This window comes from Anolis sagrei, chromosome 8 (genome assembly GCF_037176765.1).
Source record: "Anolis sagrei isolate rAnoSag1 chromosome 8, rAnoSag1.mat, whole genome shotgun sequence".
Classification (NCBI taxonomy): domain Eukaryota; kingdom Metazoa; phylum Chordata; class Lepidosauria; order Squamata; family Dactyloidae; genus Anolis; species Anolis sagrei.
Window position 1 is genome coordinate 27,872,370 of NC_090028.1, and position 27,689 is coordinate 27,900,058.

General features: G+C 44.4%; 1 protein-coding gene across 1 annotated transcript; it reads left to right on the forward strand.

Moving 5' to 3' along the window:
* The first annotated feature begins 4,177 nt into the window (after window positions 1-4,177).
* DPEP1 (dipeptidase 1) lies at window positions 4,178-27,030 on the forward strand. Its single transcript, XM_060788189.2, is given in 10 exon segments — window positions 4,178-4,479; window positions 13,024-13,159; window positions 17,200-17,332; window positions 17,500-17,650; window positions 18,286-18,355; window positions 19,627-19,803; window positions 23,964-24,048; window positions 24,132-24,207; window positions 24,848-24,983; window positions 26,355-27,030. Coding segments are annotated over 10 exon segments (1,428 nt in total). The 3' UTR covers window positions 26,517-27,030.
* The last annotated feature ends 659 nt before the right edge of the window (window positions 27,031-27,689 follow it).

Genomic DNA, 27,689 nt, shown 5'->3' on the forward strand with positions numbered 1-27,689 from the left:
GAGCAGCAATTTTTGCACCTTCCCTGGAAGGGAAACTGCAAGGAAATAAAGAAGGGAGAGGGAAGGAAAAGGGAAGTATCTCAAAGACTGGTTTTTAATTTAATTTAATTTGTTTTCTTGAGCTTTTGTGGATATTATGATCCCTTTTCTTTGGATGCAGTACCAAGTGATATTGAGACCTCGGCATAAAACATACTCATAGCAGTACTTGTGAAAAAGATTTTGGGAGTGTAGATAGAAAGCAAGATTTTTGTAAACAGAGACCGAGTGCTCAGGCGCAAAAAACATCAGTTCGTTTACAGGAAAAGAAAGATAAGAAACCTTTATCTGGTGTTACGGTCAAGAGAAATGCTTTCCTTGTGCTTTTGGAATCTGGAAAACCTTAATACTGATTTATGGGGAAAGAGTTGCCTCAGTTGGGCCAACGCTGGAATTTCCAGACGGCCTTGCTTTCAAGTGCTCTTAGTTTAATTACCAAGTTTGTCAAGTTCCTGATTTGTGTATTAGATTTTTCATGCTACCTTGTTTCATGGATTCCTTTGCCTTGTTTCATGGATTTATATACCTATGGATCTTGTTTTGTCTTGAAACTCATTGTCTAACTTTTGTTTTGGAATTTTGCTGTTTTTTGCTAATTTTACTGCTTTGTCAACACATATTCTTCAATAAACTGCTTTCTGATTTTACCAATAAACTGCTTGCTGATTTTGTGGTGTTTAAGGTCAGAGGTGTTCCTGCTCTGGTGTACGACAGATTCTATGACTCTATCATTCATACAGTTTGGGGATAAAATGTAACAGGATCCAGAAAGAGGCAAATAGTGTTTCTTGAGCTTACATTTTCAAAGTTTGTCACATGAAAAAATGTAATAAACAAAGTGATATAGGTTTTTCAGATCTTTATGGTGGCCTGCTATTATTGATGCCTGGAAGCAATAAATGAGGTCAGTTTCCTTGGGTTCAAGACTCCGTTTGGAGCGTATTCCTTTTGCGACATAGGATGTAGCCAGGATTCTGGTGTTAATATATGAAGGCATCGTCTTTGCTCATACTTCTGCCAATGGGCTGGAATTTGTGTATATAATTCAACCCAGCTCTTTCTCTTTCTAACATTCCTTTGTAATTTCCTTGCTCTGGGATCCCTTTTTTTGGAAAATGTTGCTCTTGTTGTGTGTCTCCTATTTGTTTTCAATCTAAAGCAACTCTGTTTGGAGGCTTTTAAATAGAGGCTGGATGGCCATCTCTCGGGGATGCTTTCAATGTGATTTTCTTGCTTCTTAGCAGAATGGGGTTCGACTGGATGGCCCACGATATCTCTTCCAACTCTATGATTCTATTGTTCGGAAAAGGTTTGCCCTTGCCTCCTTTGAGGCTGAGTAAGTGTGACTAATAAACGATGTGCCGATATCCCGTTGCCAGCTGTTGAGAGGAGGGTTATCCTTTTAAGTTTTAAAGGAAATTAAACACATTTGAGTAAAGCAATTTGGGAAAGTGTTAAAATGCATGAGCATTTCCATGCAAATAAACAGATACACTTAGACCTTGGTCTGTTTCCTCCATTCCTGATGGTGTGAATCATTCACTCCATTTTCAAGTAAAACAAATTTGTGGAAATGTGTATATCATTGCTGTCTCTCATCAGCAGAAGAAGGAAGTCCTGGAAGAGGAACTGATCAGCTACATTCAAAAGAAGTGAAAGAAAAAGCACAGGTTTTAAAACACAAAAGAACTTTTCTGGCCATTTCTGGGTTCTTATTTGAGTTCTGAGATCAGGGGTGGGGCATGGGGAGGAATCCCAATTAGTCTACACTCCTTAAATACGAGGGGCGTTCATGAAACATTTTCCTTGACCTGTGACCTGTGGCCTGAGAGCAATGAAACTTGGCCCAGTTCTGAGTCCTTCTCTCCATGGGTGCCACTTCGGGACACACACTTCTCCCATCTTTTGAAGCAACTGTCAACACCTCGCTTGTAGAAGTTGACAGGTTGCTCCACAAGTCACGTTGTGACTCCGGAAATCAGAGTCTTGTCACCTGAGAAATGTTTGCCCTTCAAAAAAACCTTCATTTTTGGAAAGAGGTGGAAGTGAAGGTGCGAGGTCGGGTGAATAAAGAGGGTGCGGTAGGATTTTAAAGCTACAGGAGAGCAAGCTTCTTCTATTTGGGCAACAGATGAGTTGTGAACTGGTGCATTGTCTTGCAGAAGGCAGGCACCATTGGTGAGCATGCCACATTGCCTCTTGGTTTTGATGGCCTCCTGCAATTCCCACAGCAGTGAAGCATTGTATGTCCCATTGATCATGGTCTTCTTTGCTAGGAAATCCATTCACACTCCCCCGTGCTGGTTCCAAAATACTGTGAGCATGACTTTGCCTGCCGAGAATTGGGCACATGCCTTCTTTGGAGGTGGTGAGTCAGGATGGTTCCATTGCATCGACTGGACTTTAGTCTCAGGATCAGAGTGATGGACTCAGCTTTCATTCTGTGTGATCAGTCTGTTGAAAAAGTCCTCCTGGTTTCCATGACACATTATTGTCAAGAGAGCCTGAGAGCATTTGACCTTTCCTGAAGTTCCTGCTTCTGGAAAGGTGTGAGCAGCTGGAGGACCCAGTGAGCAGATACCTTATGCAGGTGAAGAGGGTCTTGGGTGATTTTTTTCCATGCACACCACACTCATCTTGACATTTTGGGCTAGGTGGAGAATGGGCATGCGGTGATTTTCCAAAATGGTGCCCTCCACTTTCTGTATGGTGTGCTCATGAATAGCAGAGTGGGGTCGCCCTCGAATGGGAGCTGTTTCCACCAAAATCTGACCACATTGGAATTGAGGATGCCAGTTCTTGACTCCATCATATGATGGGGAATCATCCCAGAAACCTCTTTCGTCTCATCCAATGTCTCCTTTGGTTTGTGACCTTTCAAGGAAAGGAACTTGAGGACTGCTCTGTATTCCACTGGGTCCATTCTCAAACTTCACAACACTTCAGCACCTGTGAAATCAAGACCGTTATCAGTTCTGGGTTGTAAATTGGCACGTACCCTAGAGAGACTTATATCATTACACATGTCTATTTTCAGTGTCCTGTGATCAATAGAAGTGGGTCAAGGGAAATGTTTAATGAACACCCCTTGTATAAGTGTGTCCATCTTGGACCTTTGGACAGACAACTCAATACAACAAAACAGGCCAGGAATAAATTGGATAACCTTATGGCCTTGAATTAACTTGACACAATGCAGTGCCTGACATCTTTGTCTCCTATTATTTGGGTATGTCACAAGGCCTGGCTGATCTTTAACACTTCATCCTGTGTGAAAATGACCTTCACCAGGTTAAGCAGTTGTGCATTAACCATTCTCCGTGAGAGTTGCTTGCATGAGAGTTGCTTGCTTATTATGGGACTCCAGTCTTGGAAATAATTAATTTTCTCTCCTGTATTTTGGTGTATGTTTGTCATTTGTATAGATTCCTTTGGGCTACAAATGTTTGATATGTGTTTTCGGTGGTGGTGGGGAGGTTATATTATGAGGTTCCTATCTTGAAAAAATGGATTAATTTTCCCTGCTATATTTTAGTTTGTAACTTGCATTGGTTAGTCGTAGTGGTGGTAGTAGAAGTACCCAGCTTTACTCTCTAAGAAAGAGACTGTGAGCCTTTGTTTCTCAACCTGGGGGTAGGACCTCGGGGGAGGGGGGGAATGTCAGAGGGGTTGCCAAAGACCATCAAAAAACACAGTATTTTCTATAAGGGATCTGCTAGGTTGGCAGAAGCTGGGGCTAACAGTGGGAGCTCCCCCTGCTCCCCCGATTCAAACCGCCAGTCTTTCAGTCTGCAAGTGCAGCAGTTCAGCGGTTTAACCCGCTGCACCACTGAGTGTAAAAGAAATTAAGAAATATAATTAAAATGGAAAAGGGTCATCAAGTGAAGCACAAGGAGATACAACACACAAGAAGATGCAACTCCAGGTTGTAACATGCCCAAAGAGGCAACCTTGTTGACTAAAAGCTCTTCTTACTTGTCTAACGGGTTGCAAAAATATATATATTGGATTTAGAAATATAGCCACACAGCTGAGAATAAAGAAACAGGTGTGGTGCCCTTTTTGGGTGCCACAGTCGTGCAGGTTCTCTGGAAATCCAACCTTGTCGGGCAAGATCTCTTAGCTCCTCCCCAGCTTTATGGCCTGAGACAGGTGGGTTTGGCATCGCACCCATTTGGATCTTCCTGGTCCAAGACTCCAAGGCCGCTATCAGTCTGCTCCGGGCATCAAACGAAGGAGCCGCTGATCATCTCTCCTGACAAAGCCTTAAGGCCTCCAAGGAGAGTTCAGAAGAAGGTGCAACCCTTGACTTTGGAGACTGTGCATCATGGCAGGACACCTGGTCGCTTGCCTGCTCCTCTCCCAAATTGCCCTCGGAGCAGGAGATTCGTATCTGACAGAGGCAGAGAGAATCATGAAAGTGACACCTGTAATAGATGGGTAAGAGGCACCTGCCTTCCTTCCGTTCCTCCTCCTCCTTCCCTTTCTCCTCCTCATCTTCCCTTCCCTCTCTCTCCCAATTTCCCTTTCTCTTCCTTCTTCTCTTCTCTTCCCTTCCTGTCCTTCCCTTTATTCTTATTTTCTCTTCCCTTCTTCCTCATTCTTTTTCTTCTCCTTTTTCTCCTGTTCCTCCTCCCATTCCTTTCCTTCGTTTCCCTTCTCTTCCATCTTCCTTCCTTCCTTCTTTTCTTCCCTCTCCGGACTGAATGGCCCTTGGAGTCTTTTCCACCTCTATGATTCTATGACTGAAATAGAATGCAGTTAAAACAATATCTGACCCAATTTTAATAATTGAATGGACAACTGTATTCAGATATTTATTTATTTACCATATTTTTATATCGCCTTTCTCAGCTCGAAGGCGACTCAAAGCGGTTTACAGTCGGCAACAATTCAATGCCGCCAATATCGTAAAATACAATTAAAAACATTAGCATATAATATAAAACCATAACAAGATCAATAAAAACATATATCATCAGCGTCTCCTTGTTAAAAACCTTGTCCGGTCACATCGTCCAGTCGTTCCATTGTCCTGTGTTTGCCCATGACACTGCATTTGTGAATGCTTGCTCAAAAAGCCAAGTTTTGACTTTTTTACGAAATGTTAAAAGGGAGGGGACCGATCTGATATCCCTAGGGAGGGCGTTCCACAGTTGAGAGGCCACCACTGAGAAGGCCCTGTCTCTCGTCCCCACGAGACACATCTGCGACGAAGGCAGGATCAAAAGCAGGGCCTCCCCAGATGATCTTAAAGTCCTAGATGGTTCATAGGGAGAGATACGTTCAGACAGGTAAAATATCTAAAAGTGCCCAAGTTACATATAAAACTTAAGATATACAGCCAAACATGGTGTAATGGTTTGAACATTGGACCTTATCCTTCTTCTCATCCTTCCTTCCCTGTTTCTTCCTCTCTCCCCTCCTCTCTTTTTTCCTCCTTTCCCTAATCCTTCCTTCCTCCCTTCCTCCCTCCCTCCTCCTCCTCCTCTTCTCTTTTTTTCCTCCTTCCCCTAATCCTCCTTCCTGCTTCCTTCCTTCTTTCCTTCCTTCCTTCCTTCCTTCCTTCCTTCCTTCCTTCCTTCCTTCCTTCCTCCTCTTCCTCCTCCCCTTCCTTTACTAATCTTCCTTCATTCCTTCTTCCCGATCCTCTCTCCTGCTGTGCCAAATCACCCAGAGAGCATATCTTATAGCAGGAATGATTATATGATATGAAAGACACCAGGAACCATCTGCCACATGGCAGGTGCCAAACCCCACCTCGACCCCCTTTACCCATCCAAGTCTAGCTTCAAATCCTCACAGTTGCTGGAGGGGAAAAGGGGGTTTACCAGGAATTATGATTCATTATGCATTGTAATGTGCCAAAGGCAATCCCTCAGAAAAAGAAATCGGCAGAACCAGTTCTGAGTCTTCCTCACCAAAGGATACCTGAATTTCATGGGATCACCATGAGTCGTAGGATCATAGGATCATAGTTGGAATAGACTTCATGGGCCATCCTGTCCAACCCCATTCTGCCAAAAAGCAGGGAAATCGCATTCAAAGCACCCCCGATAGATTGCCATCCAGCCTCTGTTTCAAAGCCTCCAAAGAAGGAGCCTCCACCACACTCAGTGGCAGAGAGTTCCACTGCTGAACAGCTCTCCTTACAGCCAGGAAGTTCTTCCTAATGTTCAGATGGAATCTCCTTTCCTGTAGTTTGAAGCCATTGTTCCATTGAGTCCTAGTCTCCAGGGCAGCAGAAAAACAAGTCCTTATTATTATTATTATTATTATTATTATTATTATTGAGATACAAAGTGGCTCACAATATTAAGAACAATGCAATTTACAACTTACTCATGTTGCATACACAAGTTATCCATGTTACATATATACATACAACATACCCATGCTGTGTGTGTTTGTGTGGAGATCTGGCTAGTGGTGTCGTTACTGGTGGCTTCCATAACATTAAACTGATGGGTTTAGTAGTCTGAACTTGAAAAGGAGCTCTCCAAGGCACTGAGCTGCAATACAGTCAAGTTGTATGAGTGTGTGTACACCCAGTCCCCGAGTTACAAACATGAGACTTATCGTTAAGAACACACACACATACACAGTATACACATTCACATACAGGCAGTCCCCAAGTTATGACCAAAATAGATTCTGTAGGTTTGTTCTTAAACTGAATTTGTTTGTAAGTTGGAACAGGTACATTTTGTAAGTGTAACTCCAGATAGAAATAGAAAGTGAGAGAGATAGAGATAGAGACAGAGAGATAGCGACAGAGAGATAGAAAGCTAGAGAGATAGAGATAGAGATAGAGAGAGATAGAGATATCTCTATCTCTATCTCTCTATCTATATCTATATCTATATCTATATATATATATATATCTATATATATCTATACCTATAACTATGGAAGAATGAACACCTCTGTAGTGTTTCCTTTGCTGTCTGTGCCCCTGTTTAAAAGATTTCATTGGATTTTGAAAAATTTGGCTTGTGGTGAAAATGAGGATTGAGGACAAAGCTTCAGTGGAGACTCCTTTCCCCCATGATAAACACTCTTTCAGGAGTGATGTTCTCTTCTTAGGGATAGATTTCTCCCACTTCCTGTTGTCTCACCCCATTCTTAACTATGAGTCTCATGTTTATAACTCGGGGACAGTGTATACACACACCCATACTACTTGACTCTGTTGTAGTTCAGTGCCTTGGAGAGCTCCTTTTCAAGTTCAGACTACTAAACCCATCAGTTTAATGTTATGGAAGCCACCAATGAAGACACCAATGAAGACACCACTAGCCAGATCTCCATAAATGTTGCCCTATGTGGAGTTCAACTCCCAGAATCCCTGAAGTTGAGCCATGGGGGATTCTGGGGTTCATAGTCTGAAGAAGTCCACTTTTCCAAGCCTGGGTGAGGTTCTCCCATGTCATCCAATAGCTTTCCATTGCTGTTTCATAGGTTTTCTGTATGTTATGGAAGCCACCAATGAAGACACCATTAGCCAGATCTCCATAACGTTGCCCTATGTGGAGTCAACTTCCAGAATCCCTGCAGTTGAGCCATGGGGAATTCTGGGGTTCATAATCCCAAGAAGCCACTCTTCCAAGCCTGGGAGAGGTTCTCCCATAACATCCAATAGCTTCCTATTGCTGTTTCGTAGGGTTTCCCTATGTTATGGAAGCCACCAATGAAGACACCACTAGCCAGATCTCCATAACATTGCCCTGTGTGGAGTTCAACTCCCAGAATCCCTGCAGTTGAGCCCTGGGGGATGTTGGGGTTCATAATCCCAAGAAGTCACTCTTCCAAGCCTGGGAGAGGTTCTTCCATGACATCCAATAGATTTCCCTTGCTGTTTCATAGGGGTTCCCTATGTTATGGAAGCCACCAATGAAGACACCACTAGCCAGATCTCCATAATGTTGTTCTGTGTGGAGTTCAACTACCAGAATACCTGCAGTTGAGCCCTAGCTATGCTGCTTGGGGATTCTGGAGTGTATAGTCCTAAGAAGGCCACTTTCCCAAGTCTGGGAGAGGTGTCATCTAATTCTGGGGTTCATAATCCCAAGAAGCCACTCTTCCAAGCCTGGGAGAGGTTCTTCCTTGTCACCCAATAGCTTTCCATTGCTGTTTGCCAAAAGCCTTAACTTTGGGGTTCCTCTGCCAGCCATTGATCTTAAATGGAGAGCAAAAAGCAAAGCACCAAAGTGCCATCAATGAGCAAGAGAACCTCAGGCCAGGGAGGGAAACCAAGGCAAAAGCAACAACTCTGAAGACAGCAGCCAAGAAAACCACTGCAGTGAAAGAGTGCGTTGATGCATGGAGAGGAACACAATGGTTTTATATATTTGCTGTCATAAACAGGTCATAAAGAACAGGTTGGACTGCACTTTGGTTTGGTATAATTGTCCCAAAGCATGAAAGCTGATGAACCAAATGCCTAGAAATAAAAGTTTATGGCTGTGAACTCTGTATCTTTGGAAATAGTTCCTTCCTCACCTTCTCTACAGGGAATAAAGCCGGAAAGGACCTCCCGGTCATTCTCCTTTGCCTTTAATCCTCTTTGGGCCTCATAAATGCCATGCCAGGGCTGGGAGGGCCATCGCAATGAAGACATATCCTGATCGCCTCCATGTTCCCATCTTTCAGCTCCTTTCCAAACCAGGTGCAGACGTCTTCGTCTTATTATTATTTTGCACTCTGAGAAATGGGATTTGCACTGCAGGCTTGTTTGGGATTAACCCCCCTCCGCTTCAATAGGGCTTTCTCCGTTATCAATGGGCTTATAAACACTTCTTGTTTGCAAGGCAAGCGATCCCCGGGCTTTCCAAAGCGGCTTTCGGAAATGATACAGCAGGCAGGAGCAGGCCTTCCTATGGGGTAAAAACATACTGAGATCTAATCTATTCCCTCTGCCAAGCCAAAAAAATGCTCACTTTGGACTATAGGACCCAGAAGGCACCAATCAGCACAGCCATTGGGGATTGGCATACTGAAATCTAATCTGCTATCTATGGGAATTCTTTGAAGGGCTCAGAAAAGCTAGCTTTGGACTACAGCTCTCATCATCATCATCATCATCATTATCAAATAGATTTCTACTTCAGCTCCCATCATCATCATATAATAGCTGGAGCCCACGGTGGCGCAGTGGGTTAAAGCACTGTGCCGGCAGGACTGAAGACCGACAGGTCGCAGGTTCGAATCCGGGGAGAGGCAGATGAGCTCCCTCTATCAGCTCCAGCTCCTCATGCGGGGACATGAGAGAAGCCTCCCACAAGGATGATAAAACATCAAAAATCATCCAGGCGTCCCCTGGGCAACGTCCTTGCAGACGGCCAATTCTCTCACAACAGGAGCGATTGCTCCTGACACGACAAAATAATAATAATAATAATAATAATAATAATAGCTTTGGGCTACAACACCTATCATCATGGAATATCTTTGGATTACACTTCCCATCATCATAATTATCATAATCTAATAGCTTTGGACTACAGCTCCCATCATCGTGAGCTAATAGCTTTCTACTACAGCTCCCATCATCATCATCATATAATAGCTTTTGACTACAGCATCTATCCTCATATAATAGCTTTGGATTACACATCCCATCATCATCGTCATCTAATATCTTTGGACTACAGCCCCCATCATCATGATCTACTGTAATAGCTTTTTATTACAGCTCCCATTATCATCATCATCATCGAATAGCTTTCGACTACAGAACCTATCATCATCATCATATAATAGCTTTGGATTATATCTCCCATCATCATCATCATCATCATCATCTAATAGCTTTGGACTACAGCCATAATCATCATCATGATGATGATCTAACAGCTTTGGACTACATCTCCCATCATCATCATCATCATCATTATGATCTAATAGATTTGGACTACAGCCCCCATTATCATCATCTAATAGCTTTGGACTACAGCACCGATCATCATCATCATCATCATCATCTAATAGCTTTGGACTACAGAACCTATAATAATCATCATCATATAATAGCTTTGGATTATATCTCCCATCATCATCATCATCATCATCATCATCATCATGATCTAACAGCTTTGGACTAAATCTCCCATCATCATCATCATTATGATCTAATAGATTTGGACTACAGCCCCCATTATCATCATCTAATAGCTTTGGACTACAGCACCTATCATCATATAATAGTTTTGGATTACATCTCCCATCACCATCATCATGATCGAATAGTTTTCTGTTACAGCTCCAATTATCATCATCATCATCATCATCATCATCATCTAATAGCTTTGGACTACAGCACCTATCATCATCATATAATAGCTTTGGATTACGTCTCCCATCAACATCATCATCATGATCTAACAGCTTTGGATTACAGTCCCCATCATCATCATTTAATAATTTTTGACTACCGCTCCTATCATCATCATCATATAGCTTTAGACTACACCTCTCATCATCATCATAATCATATTTATTTATTTACTAGCTGTGCCCTGCCACGCGTTGCTGTGGCCTATAGTAAAACTTATCAAAGTTGAGGTAGATATCTGGACTATTATGAAAGAGAGGTCCCTACTTATTCCTTCCCCCTTTTCCTCCCCCTTTCTCTCCTTTCTTCCTTCTCTACCTTTTTCTTTCTTTCCTTCTTTCACTACTTGGTTTCATCCTTCTCTCTTTCCTTCATTCCCTCCCCCTTTCTTCCTTTGCCTTTCTTCCTTCCCTGTTTGCTTCCTTCTTTCACTTTTTATTTCCTTTTATTTCACCACCATCATAACAATAACAATAATGCAATGCATTGCCTCTGGGACCTGACACCTCTCCCATTCCCCCTAAAAGGGTCTCATAGGAACAATAGCATAATAATAATAATAGAAATAACAACCTTTCCCCGCCACGTGTTGCTGTGGCCAATCTTCCCTCTTTCTCTCCTTCTTTCCCTCCCTCCCTCCCTCCCTCCCTCCTTCCTTCCTTCCTTCCTTCCTTCCTTCCTTCCTTCCTTCCTTCCTTCCCATCTTTCCTTCTCCTCTTCTTTCTCTATCTCTTTCCTTCCTTCCCCTTTTTCTTTCTCTTCTGCTGTCTCTCTTTTCTTTCCTTCCATCTTTCCTTTTCTTTCCTTTTCTTCTTCCTCTAACTTTCCTTCCTTCCCCCTTTTTCTTTACCTCCCTTTCTCTTTCTTCCTTCTTTCCTTCCTTCCTGTCTTTCCTAGATTTTGACAGGGCGGGAAGGGGCGGGGTGGGGTTTGGAGGTGGCGTGAAGTAAAAGGAGGTAAGATTGGGGCAGGGGAGTGATGGAGCGTGGGGTTGCGTGTGTGTGTGCGGCGGCGGGGGGAGTGGGGTTGCGTGTGTGTGTGTGCGGCGGTGGGGGGAGTGGGGTTGCGTGTGTGTGCGGCGGTGGGGGGAGTGATGGAGCGTGGGGTTGTGTGTGTGTGTGTGGCGGCGGGGGGAGTGGGGTTGCGTGTGTGTATGCGGCGGCGGGGGGAGTGATGGAGCGTGGGGTTGCGTGTGTGTGTGCGGCAGGGGGTGTGTGTGTGCGGGAAGCGGCGCGGCTTGGAGTGGGCATGGTTTCCGCAGAGGGAACGTTGGCCAGAAGGCCATGTGCGTGCGCCAGGAAACTTGCGGCTGGGCGCCAATGCGCATGCTCAGTTGTTTTGCCGTTTTGTGAGTGTGTTGTTGTGTTGTTTTTCATTTTGAGTAGATATGTTTGTACCTTGTGGGTTGTGTTATGGTCATGGGAATTTTGGTTTCGTTGGGGTTTTTTTGAGTTTTGTTCTTTTGCCGTTTTGTGAGTGTGTTGCTGTGTTGTTTTTCATTTTGAGTAGATATGTTTGTACCTTGTGGGTTGTGTTATGGGCCTGGGTTTTTTAGTTAAGTTTCGTTGGGGGATTTTTGAGTTTTGTTGTTTTGCCGTTTTGTGAGTGTGTTGTTGTGTTGTTTTTCATTTTGAGTAGATATGTTTGTACCTTGTGGGTTGTGTTATGGGCACGGGGATTTTGGTTAAGTTTCGTTGGGGGATTTTTGAGTTTTGTTGTTTTGCCGTTTTGTGAGTGTGTTGTTGTGTTGTTTTTCATTTTGAGTAGATATGTTTGTATCTTGTGGGTTGTGTTATGGGCACGGGGATTTTGGTTAAGTTTCGTTGGGGGATTTTTGAGTTTTGTTGTTTTGCCGTTTTGTGAGTGTGTTGTTGTGTTGTTTTTCATTTTGAGTAGATATGTTTGTACCTTGTGGGTTGTGTTATGGGCACGGGGATTTTGGTTAAGTTTCGTTGGGGGATTTTTGAGTTTTGTTGTTTTGCCGTTTTGTGAGTGTGTTGTTGTGTTGTTTTTCATTTTGAGTAGATATGTTTGTACCTTGTGGGTTGTGTTATGGGCACGGGGATTTTGGTTAAGTTTCGTTGGGTTTTTTTTTAGTTTTGTTGTTTTGCCGTTTTGTGAGTGTGTTGTTGTGTTGTTTTTCATTTTGAGTAGATATGTTTGTACCTTGTGGGTTGTGTTATGGGCATGGGAATTTTGGTTAAGTTTCGTTGGGGGGTTTTTGAGTTTTGTTTCCTCGTTGGATGCCCCTAACAAATTTATATATATAGATTTATTGACAACATTTTTATCCTGCCTTTCCCAGCCCGAAGGAGACTCAAGGCAGTATCATAGCTTTGGACTACAGCTCCCAAAATCCACCAGTCAGCATAGCCACTGGGAATTGTAGTCCAAAAAACAAGCCATTCCCAAGTTCTGGATGGGAATTAGGTTTAGAAGATGAGTTGTGTAGAAGGGATATAGTAGACATGGGCCAGATTCCAGTTTGGGTCTGTGTATCGTTGCCTATAAAAGCATTTAGATATGTGGAATGTTTGCACCCACTTCCATGTTGCCAAACTGAGCGTTGTATACAGTCACTCTTAAGCATGAGATGGGCCTATGTGCATTTACGACTTTGCTCAATGGGATTTGGTTCCCCTCATTTCCAGGCACAATGACCTTCCCTGGCAGCTGCTCTTACATTTCAACAACCAGATCGCCAACAACCAGTTGGCGAACTTGAACCACCTGAACAAGACGCACACTAACATCCCGAAGCTGCGCCTGGGGCACGTGGGAGCGCAGGTGAGTGGCTTGGAGCATCCATATCATAATGCTTGTTATGGAGTTTGCAATATTAATAATAATAGCAACAACAACAATAACAATATTCCACTTTTGTCTCTTAGAGAAGACACAAAGCTGAAGGTTTTTCCTCCAGGCCACTTTGCATATTGCGATGTTTGCTGATCTTCCTCGCAGCTCATTGCCTAAATGTAACACTTACACAGAGGCAGACCAGAACAAAAGCAATATTGTCATGAATGACTTTTCAATAACATTGAAGCATAGGTTCTTTTTATTGCAATTTCCAGTGTGAGAGGGTATATCAGATTACAGATTTATTTATTTGTCGTGTCAGGGCAACCAGTCAATTATATTACATTTCTAACAGAACAAAGCAAACAAACAGACAAAATACAAAATTTGTGAGTTTGGTAGTTAATTAAATGTCCTTTGACCAGTATCTGGCCACTTGGAGTGCTTCTGATGTTGCTGCAAGAAGGTCCTCCATTGTGCATGTGACAGGGCTCAGGTTGCATTGCAGCAGATGGTCAGTGGTTTGCTCTTCTCCACACTCGCATGTCGAGGATTCCACTTTGTGGCCCCATTTCTGAAGGTTGGCTCTGCATCTTGTGGTGCCAGAGCGCAGTCTGTTCAGCGCCTTCCAAGTTGCCCAGTCCTCTGTGTGCCCAGGGGGGAGTCTCTCATTTGGTATCAGCCATTGGTTGAGGTTCTGGGTTTGAGCCTGCCACTTTTGGACTCTCGCTTGCTGAGGTGTTCCAGCGAGTGTCTCTGTAGATCTTAGAAAACTATGTCTAGATTTAAGTCGTTGACGTGCTGGCTGATACCCAAACAGGGGATGAGTTGGGGATGTCTCTGCCTTGGTCCTTTCACTATTGGCTACTACTTCCTGGCAGATGTCAGGTGGTGCAATACCGGCTTACAGGTAAACATTTAGACAAAGAATGACATTGGACATACAGACATACAGATTCTATGCATTTGCATTGTATTTACAATGCCATTGGTTTTAAAAATAATTTTTATTAAAGAATTATCTTATATTACATAACTAAAAAAAGAGGTTCAAAGGGTAACATAAGGTAAAATAAGGATAGATATGGTAGGGCTGTGGCAGGGAATTGGGATTGGGGAATAGTGAGTGGCTTTGGGGAAGGTATGGGTGGATATTCGGAAAGAAGGCGGAAACTAGGGAGGGAATAAGGGGGGGGGGTATAGGTTGTGTAGAGGTTTTTTCTGACTTCCCAATCTTCTTCTCCACGGCTTCTGGTAGTATAACTTCCCATCTTTAGTATTTTCCTAATCTTCTGGTCTTTCTTCTTCTCTTCTGTGGTATGTTGTCCTATTTCAGATTCCAGTAAAAATTCTTCAAATAACTTCCAACCTGTTTTCTTCATTGGTCTTTTACAATTACTGAAATGCATAGAAAAATCAGGATCTCTCTCTCTCTGTGTAATAGAAAGAATGCTAACAGGACAAGCCAAACGGCACAGCCAAGAGGGAGAGGGAACATTCCAGGAGAGAGAGAGATAAGCCCCAGAGGCTGGTACGAAAGGCCCAGTGTCTTCCTTCTAGGGAAGGAGCCAATGCCTCTCTCTTGACAGGTCAGAGTGGGCCCCTTGATGGATGACTGTAAGATGCTTGCTCTTCAGCAAGACACAGAGACATGCCTTTTGCATGTGGAAGATAGAACTTGATATTCTTATGATGCTTTTTTGACCATGATGCTAAGATGACGTAGGAATTACGTTAATGTATGTAGTAACATGTTTCTTTGTTTGACTCTGATTGGAGACTATAAAAGGCACAGTCAATGCCTCTATCATTTGCTCTGGTGCTTTAGGAGAGAACTTCTCACCAGGGTCCCAGCTGGATAAATAAATCCATGCTTTTCAGACCTCCAGGACTCTCTTTGCCTCTCCTTTCCTTGGAACCTTTTCCCTGCCATTTCAGCGTCATATACCACCTGTAAACCATTTTGAGCCAATTCTCTTGTAGGTCTGTTGAATAGGTATATTTAATCTTTTTTGTCCAAATTTGTTTCTCAGTGTTTCTCAGTGTTTCTCAACCTTCCTCATGCCACGACCCTTTGATAATGTTCCTCATATTTTGATGACCCCCAACCATAACATGATTTACGTTGCTAATTCATAACTGTAATGTTGCTACTGTTATGAATTGTCATGTAAATATCTAATATGAAGGGTGTATTTTCATTCACTATACCAATTTGGCACAAAACTCCAATATGCTCAAACTTGAATACTGGTGGGGTTTGGCAGGGGGGATTGATTTTGTCATTTGTAGTTGTAGTTGCTGGGATTTAGAGTCCATCTAACAATCAAAGAACATTCCGAACTCCACCAATGATGGAATGGAACCAGTCTTGGCACACAGAACTCCCATGACCAACGGAAAATACTGGAAGACCTTGAGTTTTGGAGTTGTAGTTCGCCTATATCCAGAGAGCACTGTGGACTCAAACAATGATGGATGTGCACCAAACTTGGCACAAATACTCAATATGCCCAAATGTGAACACTGGTGGAGTTTGGGGAAAATAGACCTTGACATTTGGGAGTTGTAGTTGCTGGGATTTATAGTTCACCTGCAATCAAAGAACATTCTGAACTCCACCAATGATGGAATTGAACCAAACTTGGCACACAGAACACCCACGATCAACAGAAAAAACTGGAAGGGTTTCGTGGGCATTGACTTGGAGTTTTGGAGATGTAGTTCACCTACATCCAGGTAGAGCACTGTAGACTCAAACAATGATGGATTTGGACCAAACTTGGCACAAATACTCAATATAGCCAAATGTGAACACTGGTGGAGTTTGGGGGAAATAGACCTTGACATTTGGGAGTTGTAGTTGCTGGGATTTATAGTTCACCTACAATCAAAGAGCATTATGAACCCCACCAATGATAGAATTGGGTCAAACTTCCCACACAGAACCTCCATGCCATTAAAGGGACTCAGTGGTGTGAGCCTCCCTCCAGCCTCACATGCTCTCCCTCATCCATACATGTGCACCACACTGCCATGCGCCGATCACACCTGCCCCCCCCCCCGCTTAGAATCTCAGAAACAGTCCTCCCCTTGGCTGAGAGGCCAGCCAATCACAGCGGAGGAGGGCTTTTGGTGCGGGGTTTCGTCGACTGTTTCCAAAAAGGAAGAGAAGGACAGGCGGAAAGATCTTCAGCCTTCTCTGCGAAAGGGGTTCCTAAGACCGTCAGAAATTTATATGCCACCCTTCTCACCCCGAAGGGACTCAGAGCAGCTTACAAGTCATATGTACATACAACATGCTATATTATTAGCATACTACGAATACATCATTCATAATATTAGTATTATATAACATTATATTGTTGCTGAGGGAGGGGCTCTGATGTCACAAGAGACAAGATGGAACTGTCTTCTCAGCTCCCTTATCTCTCTCTCTCACTCTCTCTATGTATGTGTGGAGATATATATAGATAGATAGATAGAAAGATAGATAGATAGATAGATAGATAGATAGATAGTGTGTGTGTGTGTGTGTGTGTGTGTATGCTTTTTAAAAGATATATGCTTTCTGATGGTCTTTGGTGACCCCTCTGAAGATGAGAGCCATATTTATATATTTGGAAGGATGTACCATTGACTTCCCACACAGAACACCCATGACCAACAGAAAATATTGTGTTTTCTGATGGTCTTTGGTGACCCCTCTGGCACCCCCGCACAACCCTCCCAGGGGTCCCAGCCCCCAGGTTGAGACACACTGACCTAGAAGAATCCTCCACTTTGTGTGACTGTGGAGCAGAACAAACAACTCCGCACCTGTATGCTTGTCCACAATGCCCTGCCCCATGTACAGAGGAAGAATTGTTTAAAGCTAGAGAAATGCGGTTGCTGTTGCCCAGTTTTGGTCAAAAATTATCTAGCCGCTTGTGCTCCTTCTATTTTTATAAGTTTTATACTTATGTATGGAATGCTTTTGATACAAAATAAATAAAATAAACTTTGCTTGGCTTCCTCCTCCTCAGTTCTGGGCTGCCTATGTTCCCTGCGAAACCCAGAACAAGGACGCTGTAAAGCGAACCTTGGAACAGATTGACGTCGTTCACCGCATGTGCCAGCTCTACCCAGAGGCCTTTGAGTGTGTCACCGATAGTGCAGGTAAGGAAGCTGCAAAGGAGGGCTGGGAACAATGGGCCTCCGTACTTCTAGACCCATCTATTCATCCCGAATAGCATAGAAGAGGGAAGCATACCTGCCAGTGGATTATATCTCCCTCTTGGAGGGTGGATATACCTTTTCTTGACCTGGGAACTGTCCTTTTGCAGGCATCGAGAGGGCCTTTGCTGCCGGCCGGGTGGCCAGCCTGATTGGGGTGGAGGGCGGCCACTCCATTGACAGCAGCATGGCTGTACTGCGCACCTTCTACCTGCTGGGCGTTCGATACATGACCCTGACCCACAGCTGCAACACTCCCTGGTAAGTGGGCAAGGTTGCCATTCACATGGATTGGAGTTTGACTTTCGATTCTCCTTACAAAGCTCTGGCACATTTGGCACATGGCTCTGTGCAGATGCACAGACTTTGCCTTTAAAACAGGGTTTCACAAACTGGAGTTTGGTACTCATGGGGGGGGGGGGCTGTGAAGGGGTGACATGCTCTTCGATTGTAGGTGAATTATATGTCCCAGCAACCATAACTCCCAAATGACAAAATCAACCCCCCTTCCAACCCCACCAGTATTCAAATGTGGGTATATTGGGTGTTTGTGCCAAACTTGGTCCAGTGAATGAAAATACATACTTCATATCAGATATTTACATTACAATTCACAACAGTAGCAAAATTACATTTATGAAGTAGCACCAAAAATGATGTTATGGTTGGCGGTCACCACAACATGAGGAACTGTATTAAGGGGTCGCGGCATTAGGAAGGTTGAGAGCCACTGGTTTAACCCGTTGTGCCACCGGGGGCTCCAAACCTAAGATTGAGACATCTCTCCATCAGGGCAAGCATCTTGCAGATATGTGCATGATGCCTCCTTCTTTGGATGGCAAAAAGTGCCGCAATTTCCATGCCCCTCTCATTTGGCACATTTTTTCCTTCTACAGGGCGGATAACTGGTTAGTGGACACCAATCAGGAAAACCCTGTCCATCATGGCTTGACCGATTTTGGGAAGGTGAGTGCAGACTCAGCGGAGAGAAGGTTGCTTTTCTGCCAAGGCATCTGGACTTCAAGGCTAAGGAGATTTATGAGTCTAGTTGCACAAATTGGGGGATTTTCAGGATGTGTGCGCTGCACTTTCATCTGCGTCATGCTTTCAAAGTGATTTCATACGGTGTTAACATGATTATCCCATTTAATTTTTACCATCGGTTTCTATGTTATGCAATTATGAGTTTGTTGTCTGTAAGTACGGATGCAACATGGATATGTATCCACAGGGATTTGGTTCCAGGATGCCCAAATTCATGGATGCTCAAGTCCCATTGTATACATTGGCAGAGTAAAATGGCACAATCTCTTATATAAAAACAACAAAAGCAAACTTTGCTTTTTGGAAATATATATGTGTATATGTATATCTATGTATATCTATGTATATGTATATATATGTGTATATATGTGTATATGTACATGTATATGTGGTGTTGGAGGAAAGTTCTGAGAGTGCCTTGGACTGCGAGAAGATCCAACCAGTCCATCCTCCAGGAAATAAAGCCCGGCTGCTCATTGGAGGGAAGGAGACTAGAGACAAAGGTGAAGTACTTTGGCCACATCATGAGGAGACAGCAAAGCCTAGAGAAGACAATTATGACGGGGAAAGTGGAAGGTAAAAGGAAGAGGGGCCGACCAAGGGCAAGATGGATGGATGGCATCTTTGAAGTGACTGGACTGACCTTGAAGGAGCTGGGGGTGGTGATGGCCGATAGGGAGCTCTGCCGTGGGCTGGTCCATGAGGTCACGAAGAGTCGGAGACGACTGAACGAATGAACAACAAATGTGTATATCTATATCTATGTGTGTGTAGGTGTGTATGGACGGCGCCCCTGGTGGCACAGTGGGTTAAACTGCTGAGCTGCTGAACTTGCTTACTGAAAGTTAGCGGTTCAAATCACTACATTGCTGTGACTGGGTTGTGAGTCTGACCTCACAACCTCTGAGGATGCTTGCCATAGATGCAGGCAAAACATCAGGAGACAATGCTTCTAGAACATGGTCATATAGCCTGAAAAACCTACAACAACCCAGTGATTCCAGCCATGAAAGCCTTCAACAATATATGGCCATGTTCTGGAAGCGTTCTCTCCTAACCTTTCACCTGTATCTATGACAGGCATCCTCAGAGGTTGTGAGGTCAGACTCACAACAACCCAGTCACAGCAATGTAGTGATTCTTACCATGACGGCCGTTGACAACACACTTTCTGCCCTTGCTCTTCCCTGCAGAAAGTGGTCAAGGAAATGAACCGCCTGGGCATGATGGTGGACCTGGCCCATGTCTCGGTGGAGACCATGAACGCGGCGCTGGACATCTCCGAGGCCCCAGTGGTCTTCAGCCACTCCTCTGCCTATGCCATTTGCAAACATAAGCGCAATGTGCCAGACGAGGTGCTTCTCAAAGTGGTGAGCAGAAACATAGAAGCCTTTTGCGCTGCATTCAGGGTGGATTCCTGTTGTGAGAGGAGCCAAGGCCAAAATTAGTTGGGACCATATTTTGACCTTCAGTCTCCCACTGAACAGAGGCTTTAAGAGAGAAATGGGAAGGAATCCATGCACAGTCTGGACCACTGAAGGATATGAGCTTGGAGAAAGGGGCAGCCTTGGTCCATAATGGGAGCCCAATGTTCTGGGGAAGAAGCAGGAGCAAATGAAGGGGTGGACCAGGATATTTCACGGCCTGGGGTTTGTTAGGAAAAACCTCCCTAAAATATAGCAGAGCATCCAAAAACATAAACACAATACTAAAGTTGAGCATCAGTTCATTAGCGAGCAGAGAGTGAAGTGCCGTGTGATGTGGCTGGAAAGAATTCAGAGCTTAGGAGGCAAACATGCAGAGCCCAATATTTAAAAAATTACAAAAGGTTTATTTACAATAATAAGAAATAACTGCATTTCTTGATAATCAAGAATTGGGTCTAATTACTCTAACACCCATCTCTTCTAAGGTTTCAAGAGAGGGAAAAACTCAATCGCTGCATCTCTCCTGACACACAAGCAGAGAGAGATCTCAAAGCACACAGCACATACTCTCCAGACTAAAGTGTAAGAAGGGCAGAAGTCAGATTCAAAAAGGCTTGCAGTAGAAAAGGATCCATTTTGAACAACCAGTCAGAATGAGAGCAGAAAGAGAGAAAGAAAAAATAGATACATTCCCAACTATCATACAGGAGATATGTGGGAGGGAAACCCCTTAGTCCGGTGTTTCTCAATCTGGGGGTCAGGACCCCTGGAGGGTCATGAGGAAGTGTCAGAGGGGTTGCCAAAGACCATCAGAAAATACAGTATTTTCTGTTCGTCATGGGACTTCTGTGTGGGAGGTTTGGCCCAATTCTATCATTGGTAGGGTTCAGAATGCTCTTTGATTGCAGGTGAACTATAGATCCCAGCAACTCCAACTCCCAAATGTCAAGGTCTATTTTCCCCAAACCCCACTAGTGTTCACATTTGGGCACATTGAGTATTTGTGCCAAGTTTAGTCCAGATCCATTACTGTTTGAGTCCACAGTGCTTTCTGGATGTAAGTGAACTACAACTCCAAAACTCAAGGTCAATGCCAACCAAACCCTTCCAGTATTTTCTGTTGGTCATGGGTGTTCTATGCACCAAGTTTGGTTCAATTCCATCATTGGTGGAGTTCAGAATGCTCTTTGATTGTAGGTGAACTATAAATTCCAGCAACTACAACTCCTAAATGTCAAGGTTTTTTTCCCCAAACTCCACCAGTGTTCACATTTGGGCACATTGAGTATTTGTGTCAAGTTTGGTCCAGATCCATCATTGTTTGAGTCTACAGTGCTCTAGCTGGATGTCGGTAAACTACAACTCCAAAACTCAATGCTCACCAAACCCTTCCAGTATTTTCTGTTGGTTGTGGGAGTTCAGTGTGCCAACTTTAGTTTGATTCCATCGTTGGTGGAGTTCAGAATGCTCTTTGATTGTAAGTGAACTATCAACCCCAGCAACTACAACTCCCAAATGACAAAATCAGCCCCCCTCCTCCTCGAACCTCAGCAGTATTCAAATGTGGGCATATCAGGTATTTGTGCCAAATTTGCTCCAGTGAATGAAAATACCTCCTGCAGATCAGATATTTACATTACAATTCATAACAGTAGCAATGAAAATAATGTTATGGTTGGGGGTCACCACAACATTAGGAACTGCGTTAAGGGGTCGCGGCATTAGAAAGGTGGAGAACCACTGCTTTAGTCTATACTAAACTGCTCCTTGTTGAGGACTTGAGACTTGGGCAGAGTGGGGTTGAATTCCAACAGGGTTAAGATGACATCCCTCTATTCCAACCATAGATGGGCATCAAGGATAGTATTCCAGCCTTAACAATGGTTTAGCATCCTGTACCTCACCTGAGGGCAACCAACTAACTCCATAGGTGATGTACCTCCTAGCGTGGTCCTCCAACAGAAGGGAATGGTGAAACGGCTAGTTGTCATCTCTCCCATTCAGAGGCCACTGGTGGCTCCACATTGTGTTTATTCCAGGTTAAAGGAACTATCCAAAGTCCTCTTTGAGGGAGCCAGGGCTCAGTTCTTCAGATAGACCTTTCATGTTCAGAAGACACATCATGTTGCGGTATTTTGATGGCCTAAGGTGAATCACACTCTCTCAGCCCCAGAAAACCCACGATAGGGTCACCATAATAGGAAATGGCTTGAAGGCACAAAACAGCATGACTGTTCCACCACTAATGTTTCATATCAGTGGCTAATTCAAGCAAGTAAAGAACAGGACAGTGGTTCTCAATCTTCTTAATGCCACGACCCCTTAATATAGTTACTCACATTGTGGTGACCCCCAACCATAAAATTATTTTCATTGCTACTTCATAACTGTAATTTTGCTACTGCTATTAATCATAGTGTCAATATTTATTTATTTACTTGCTTTATTTGTATACCGCCTTTCTCAACCTGTATATATATCTGATATGCAGGATATATTTTCCTTCACTGGACCAAATTTGGCACAAATACCCAATACGGCCAAATTTGAATACTAGTGGGGTTGAGGGGAATTGACTTTGTCATTTGGGAGTTGTAGTTGCTGGGATTTATAGTTCACATAAAATCAAAGTGCATTCTGAACTCCACCAACAATGGAATTGAACCAAATTTGGCACTCAGAACTCCCATGACCAACTGAAAATACTGGTAGAGTTGGTGGGCATTGACCTTGAGTTTTGGAGTTGTAGTTTACTTACATCCAGAGAGCACTGTGGACTCAAACAGTGATAGATCTGGACCAAACTTGACACGAATCTTCAATATGCTAAATTGTGAACACTGGTGGAATTTGGAGAAAACAGAACTTGACATTTGGGATTTATAATTCAGCTACAATGAGAGTATTCTGAACCCCACTAATGATAGAATTGGGCCAAACTTCCCAGACAGAACCCCCATGACCAACAGAATCAATAAAAATACTGCATTTTCTGATGGTCTTTGGTGACCCCTTTCATGACCCCCCCCCCCCCCGGGGCGGCTTGTCCATTACGCGAAGTAAGCGGTCGCAGAACACTTTTTTTTTTGCCAGGGGCGCAGAGGCGCCTCTGTAAATGCCCCTCGACCGCCACTTGAGGAGTGCCCCCTCAGCTCACAACAGCCCTAGAAGTCTGGGGGGAGCCTCGGCTTTCTTGCCTCGCTGCTGGGTGATCCTCTTCCCAAAGGGGCCAGGCCCTTGAGCCTCGCCTAGCCCCTCTCGTTCCTGCTCCACCCGACCACCGGGTGCGCGAGCAGAGCTGGCGCTCAATCGTTCTCCATGTTTGATCCCTTCCCCATGACCGGCTCCCTTTCCCGATCCCCGGCGCTCCACCGCCTCCTCTCCTCTCCCCAATCCGCGGGTGGGCCAAGGGGTGGAACCACCACGCCTGGCCTGCTCCGGGTCTGGAGGCGTGTCTGAAGACCCCAGTGTGCGCACCAAAAGTTGCCTCTTCTCCTGACTTTCTCTTCAGCCATTGGGACCAAGAGAGAGAGAGAGAGAGAGCCCCTCTGGCTGGAGGTATCTCCCACCTCCGCTCCCTCCTTTGTTTTTGCGCCTACCTTCAGGAGAGGTGGGCATCTCCACCTTTCTCTCTCTCTCTCTTGGTCCCAATGGCTGAGGAGAAAGTCAGGAGAAGACGTGACTTTTGGTGCACACGCCGGGGTCTTCAGGCACGCCTCCGGACCCAAAGCGGGCCAGGCAAGGGAGCAAGTGCGGCAAGTGTAGTTACTGGGATGTATAGTTCACCTACAATCAAAGAGCATTCTGAACTCCACCAATGATGGAATTGAACCACATATGGCACACAGAACTCCCACGACGAACAGAAAATATATATCAATGATTGGTTGGGGGGGGGGGGGGCCAAAATACTGTTTGCTTACCGTTGAAAATTACCTAGGGCCACCTCTGCCCCCCCCCCCAGGAGTCCTGACCCCCAGGTTGAGAAACACTACAATAGGAGGATGCAGAACAAAGCAATGCTTAAAGCAAACCATTCCTATTTGGACCAAGACGGAGGTAAGAGGGGGCTTCTGAGGCTCAACGTATTGTCTTCTTTACAGAAAAAGACCAACAGCCTCGTGATGGTGAACTTCTATAACGACTATGTTTCCTGCAGTCATGAAGCCACGCTGTCGCAGGTAGCAGGTGAGTCTGGCACAGGTGAACAAGAAAGGCTGGGATTGAAATCTCCAAAATACTGAGTTGCCACCCACTCTGTTCACTTTCAGATCATTTGGACTACATCAAACGCATCGCTGGGCCAGGCGCTGTTGGCTTCGGAGGAGACTATGATGGTGTTTCCAGGTATAAGGAAGAGGATGAATGTGTGTTTTGGGGTTTACATGCTGTATGCCAGGTCCAGTTTGGTTTGGCCCAAAGATTTTGTTCAGGCTTAAGGTCAAAATCCTATCAGAAAAGCTAGTGATTCTTGGCAACTGCCACTTTATTTTATTTATACCCCACTTTTTCTGAAGGCACCTTGTTCTTGCGCGTCTTCAAGTCAGTCCTGATTTACGGTGACCCCATCATGGGGCTTTGTGGGGCTGAGAGAGTGTGACTCACCTAGGATCAACATGGACAGGGACAGGGAATCAAACTATGTTCTAGGATTAAAGCAAAATATATTTAATACAATATACTTATGATACAAAAGTCCAGCCTGGGATTCATTGCTGGTATCCCGTTCAAGTACTAACCAGGGCTGACCCAGCTTAGCTTCCAAGATGAGATGGGATCTAAAGTGGGATTTGCTTAATGCAAGTGTAAAATAACTCCACTAGCAGATGTATACTCTACGCAGGAGTGTTTCAGCTATTTCCACCTGAGTAGTCTCCATCCTACGTGGTTATGGGGAGTTCTGTCTCTTTGGACTTAAAAGAAGGGGAAGGTCCCTGAAGGAAAGCCCAGGTGTCTTCACTAGAGTTCTCTCTGGGTCTTCCTGCAGGCTCCCCGATGGCCTGAAGGACGTCTCCGGATACCCAAAATTGGTGGCAGAGCTGCTGAGGCGGAACTGGACGGAGGATGAGGTCAAGGGCGCTTTGGCTGAGAACCTCCTGAGAGTTCTCCGGAGAGTGGAACAGGTGAGGCCCCAGAAGGGTCTATAAAGGCAACTCTCAACCCCTCAAGCAAGCTGGGGATGATGCTTTCGCTGGAGATCCTCCAAAGGCTCATGGAGTCCCTTCTTCCAATGCCATGATCCATGGGTTCCTGTCTTCCATCCTCACAGTCTCTGGCATATCCATTCTCCATTGTGTTCCCTCCATGGTGCATTGCACCCATTCCATTTCCATAAAGTTCCTTCTAAACCCATGGCCCGTAGCGTTCCTTCTTCCAACTCCATGGTCCATGGGTTCCTTTCTTCCCACTTAATCATCCCTGGGGTCTCTTCCAAACCCATGGAGTTCCATCTTCTAACTCCATGCTCCACGTTGGTCCCTTCCAATGCCACGGTTCATGGAAACTCTTAAATTTACACGGTCCATGGGGATCCCATCCTACTCAATGGTACATGGGTTCCATCTTTCCAACACAATAGTTCATGTGGTCTCTTCCAAATCTATGAAGTTCTTTCTTCTAACTCAATGCTCCATGTAGTGCTTTCCAATGCTATGGTCCATGGAAGTACTTCATTTTCCATGATGGTCCCTTCCAATATCATGGTTCATGGAAGCCCTATAATTTTCACACTCCATGGGAGTTCCTTCCTACTCAATGGTACATGGGTTCCTTCTTTCTAACACAATAGTTCATGTGGTCTTTTCCAAATCCATGAAATTCTTTCTTCTAACTCCATGCTCCATGTAGTCCTTTCCAACGCCATGGTCCATGGAAGCACTTCAGTTTCCATGGTGGTCCCTTCCAATGGCATGGTTGATGGAAGACCTTCAATTTTCACAGTACATTGGGGTCCCTTCCTACTCAATGGTACATGAGTTCCTTCCTTCCTTCCAACTCAATGGTTTCTTTGGTCTCTTCCAAAGCCATGTAGTTATTTCTTCTAACACCATGCTCCATGTAGTCCTTTCCAACAGCATGGTCCGTAGAACCAATTCAGTTTCCATGATGGTCCCTTCCAATGTCATAGTTGATGGAAGACCTTCAATTTTCCCTGTCCATGGGGGTTCCTTCCTACTCAGTGGTACATGGGTTGGTTCCTTCCTTCCTTCCTTCCTTCCTTCCTTCCTTCCAACTCAATGGTTCCTTTGGTCTCTTCCAAACCCATGTAGTTCTTTCTTCTAACTCCATGCTCCATGTAGTCCTTTCCAACGCCATGGTCCATGGAAGCACTTCAGTTTCCAAGGTGGTTCCCTTCCCATGCCATTGTTCATTGAAGCCCTTCAATTTCCATGGCCCAATGGGGGTCCCTTCCAATGCAACCTCCATCTCCACAGCCTTACCAACACCTTCCCCCAAGGTGATTGAGATGACCTCAATCCCATCTTTCTTTCCAGGTCCGGGATGAGAAGGCCCAGAAAGCTGATGACGATCCCATCGATTTCAAGGCTATCCAAGGGGAATGCCGAACCGACTATGGCTACTCAAACAGGGGTGACCATCCCAGGCTCCGACCCGTCAGCCTCGTCTTCCTTCTCTCATTCCTGTTTCTCCTCTAGGAAACCCGACAACTTAGCTGGCCTCAAAGGAGAGGAGGAGATTTCCTGAAAACCTGGTCCAGACATCATGGCTGCATGAGATTCAGCCAAGCGAATCCAAGTGTTTTGGACTTCAACTTCCACAACTCCTAACAGCCGGAAGGCTGTTAGGAGTTGTGGGAGTTGAAGTCCAAAACACCTGGAAGGCCGAAGTTTGCCCATGCCTGATCCTATAGGACCAAGCTCTTATAGCTCTATCAGCTCTATGGACCAAGCAATAGCCAATTCAACCCATCCTCAGATCAAACGAGATTTTAATTAAATAATCAGAGGAAGATAGGACTGTAATGAGTAAAATTGGGCAACATAATAAAGGATAATTATTACTAAGAGAACTGGCAGGGAAGGAGTGTATAAACCTCTGTGACTTGGAACAGAGCAGATGGGAGAAGGCGAAATTTTAAACTGTGATTTGCTGCTGTATTGTAATATTGTATACAGTATATTGTGGAAATTTAATAAATCTATTTTAGAAAGGAAAAAAAAAACTAAAACCAAGGCTATGGCAGAACCTACTCTGTATTGTCGAAGGCTTTGATGACCGGAATCACTGTGTTGCTGTGAGTTTTCCAGGCTGTCTGGCCATGTTCCAGAAGCATTCTCTCCTGATGTTTCGCCTGCATCTATGGCAGGCATCCTTAGAGGTTGTGAGGTCTGTTGGAAACTAAGAAAATTTGGTTTATATATCTGTGGAATGATGTCCAGGGTGGGAGAAAGAACTCATGTCTGTTTGAGGTAGGCGTGAATGTTTCAATTGGCCTCCTTTATTTGCATGTAATAGCCTAGCAGTTTCAAGGACTGGCTTATTGCTGCCTGGGGGAATCCTTTGTTGGGAGGTGATTAGCTGGCCCTGATGGTTTCTTGTCTGGAATTCCCCTGTTTTTGAGTGTTGTGCTTTGTTTACCATTCTGATTTTAGAGTTCTTATTTCCCCCAGACAGTAAGAAGCCAGACCTTGGAACTGCTAGGCCATTGCTGCCTGGGAGAATTCTTTGTTGGGAGGTGTTAGCTGGCCCTGATGGTATCTTGTCTGGAATTCCCATGTTTTTGAGTGTTGTACTTTATTTACTGTTCTGATTTTAGAGTTCTTATTGCCCCCGGACAGTAAGAAGCCAGACCTTGAAACTGCTAGGCC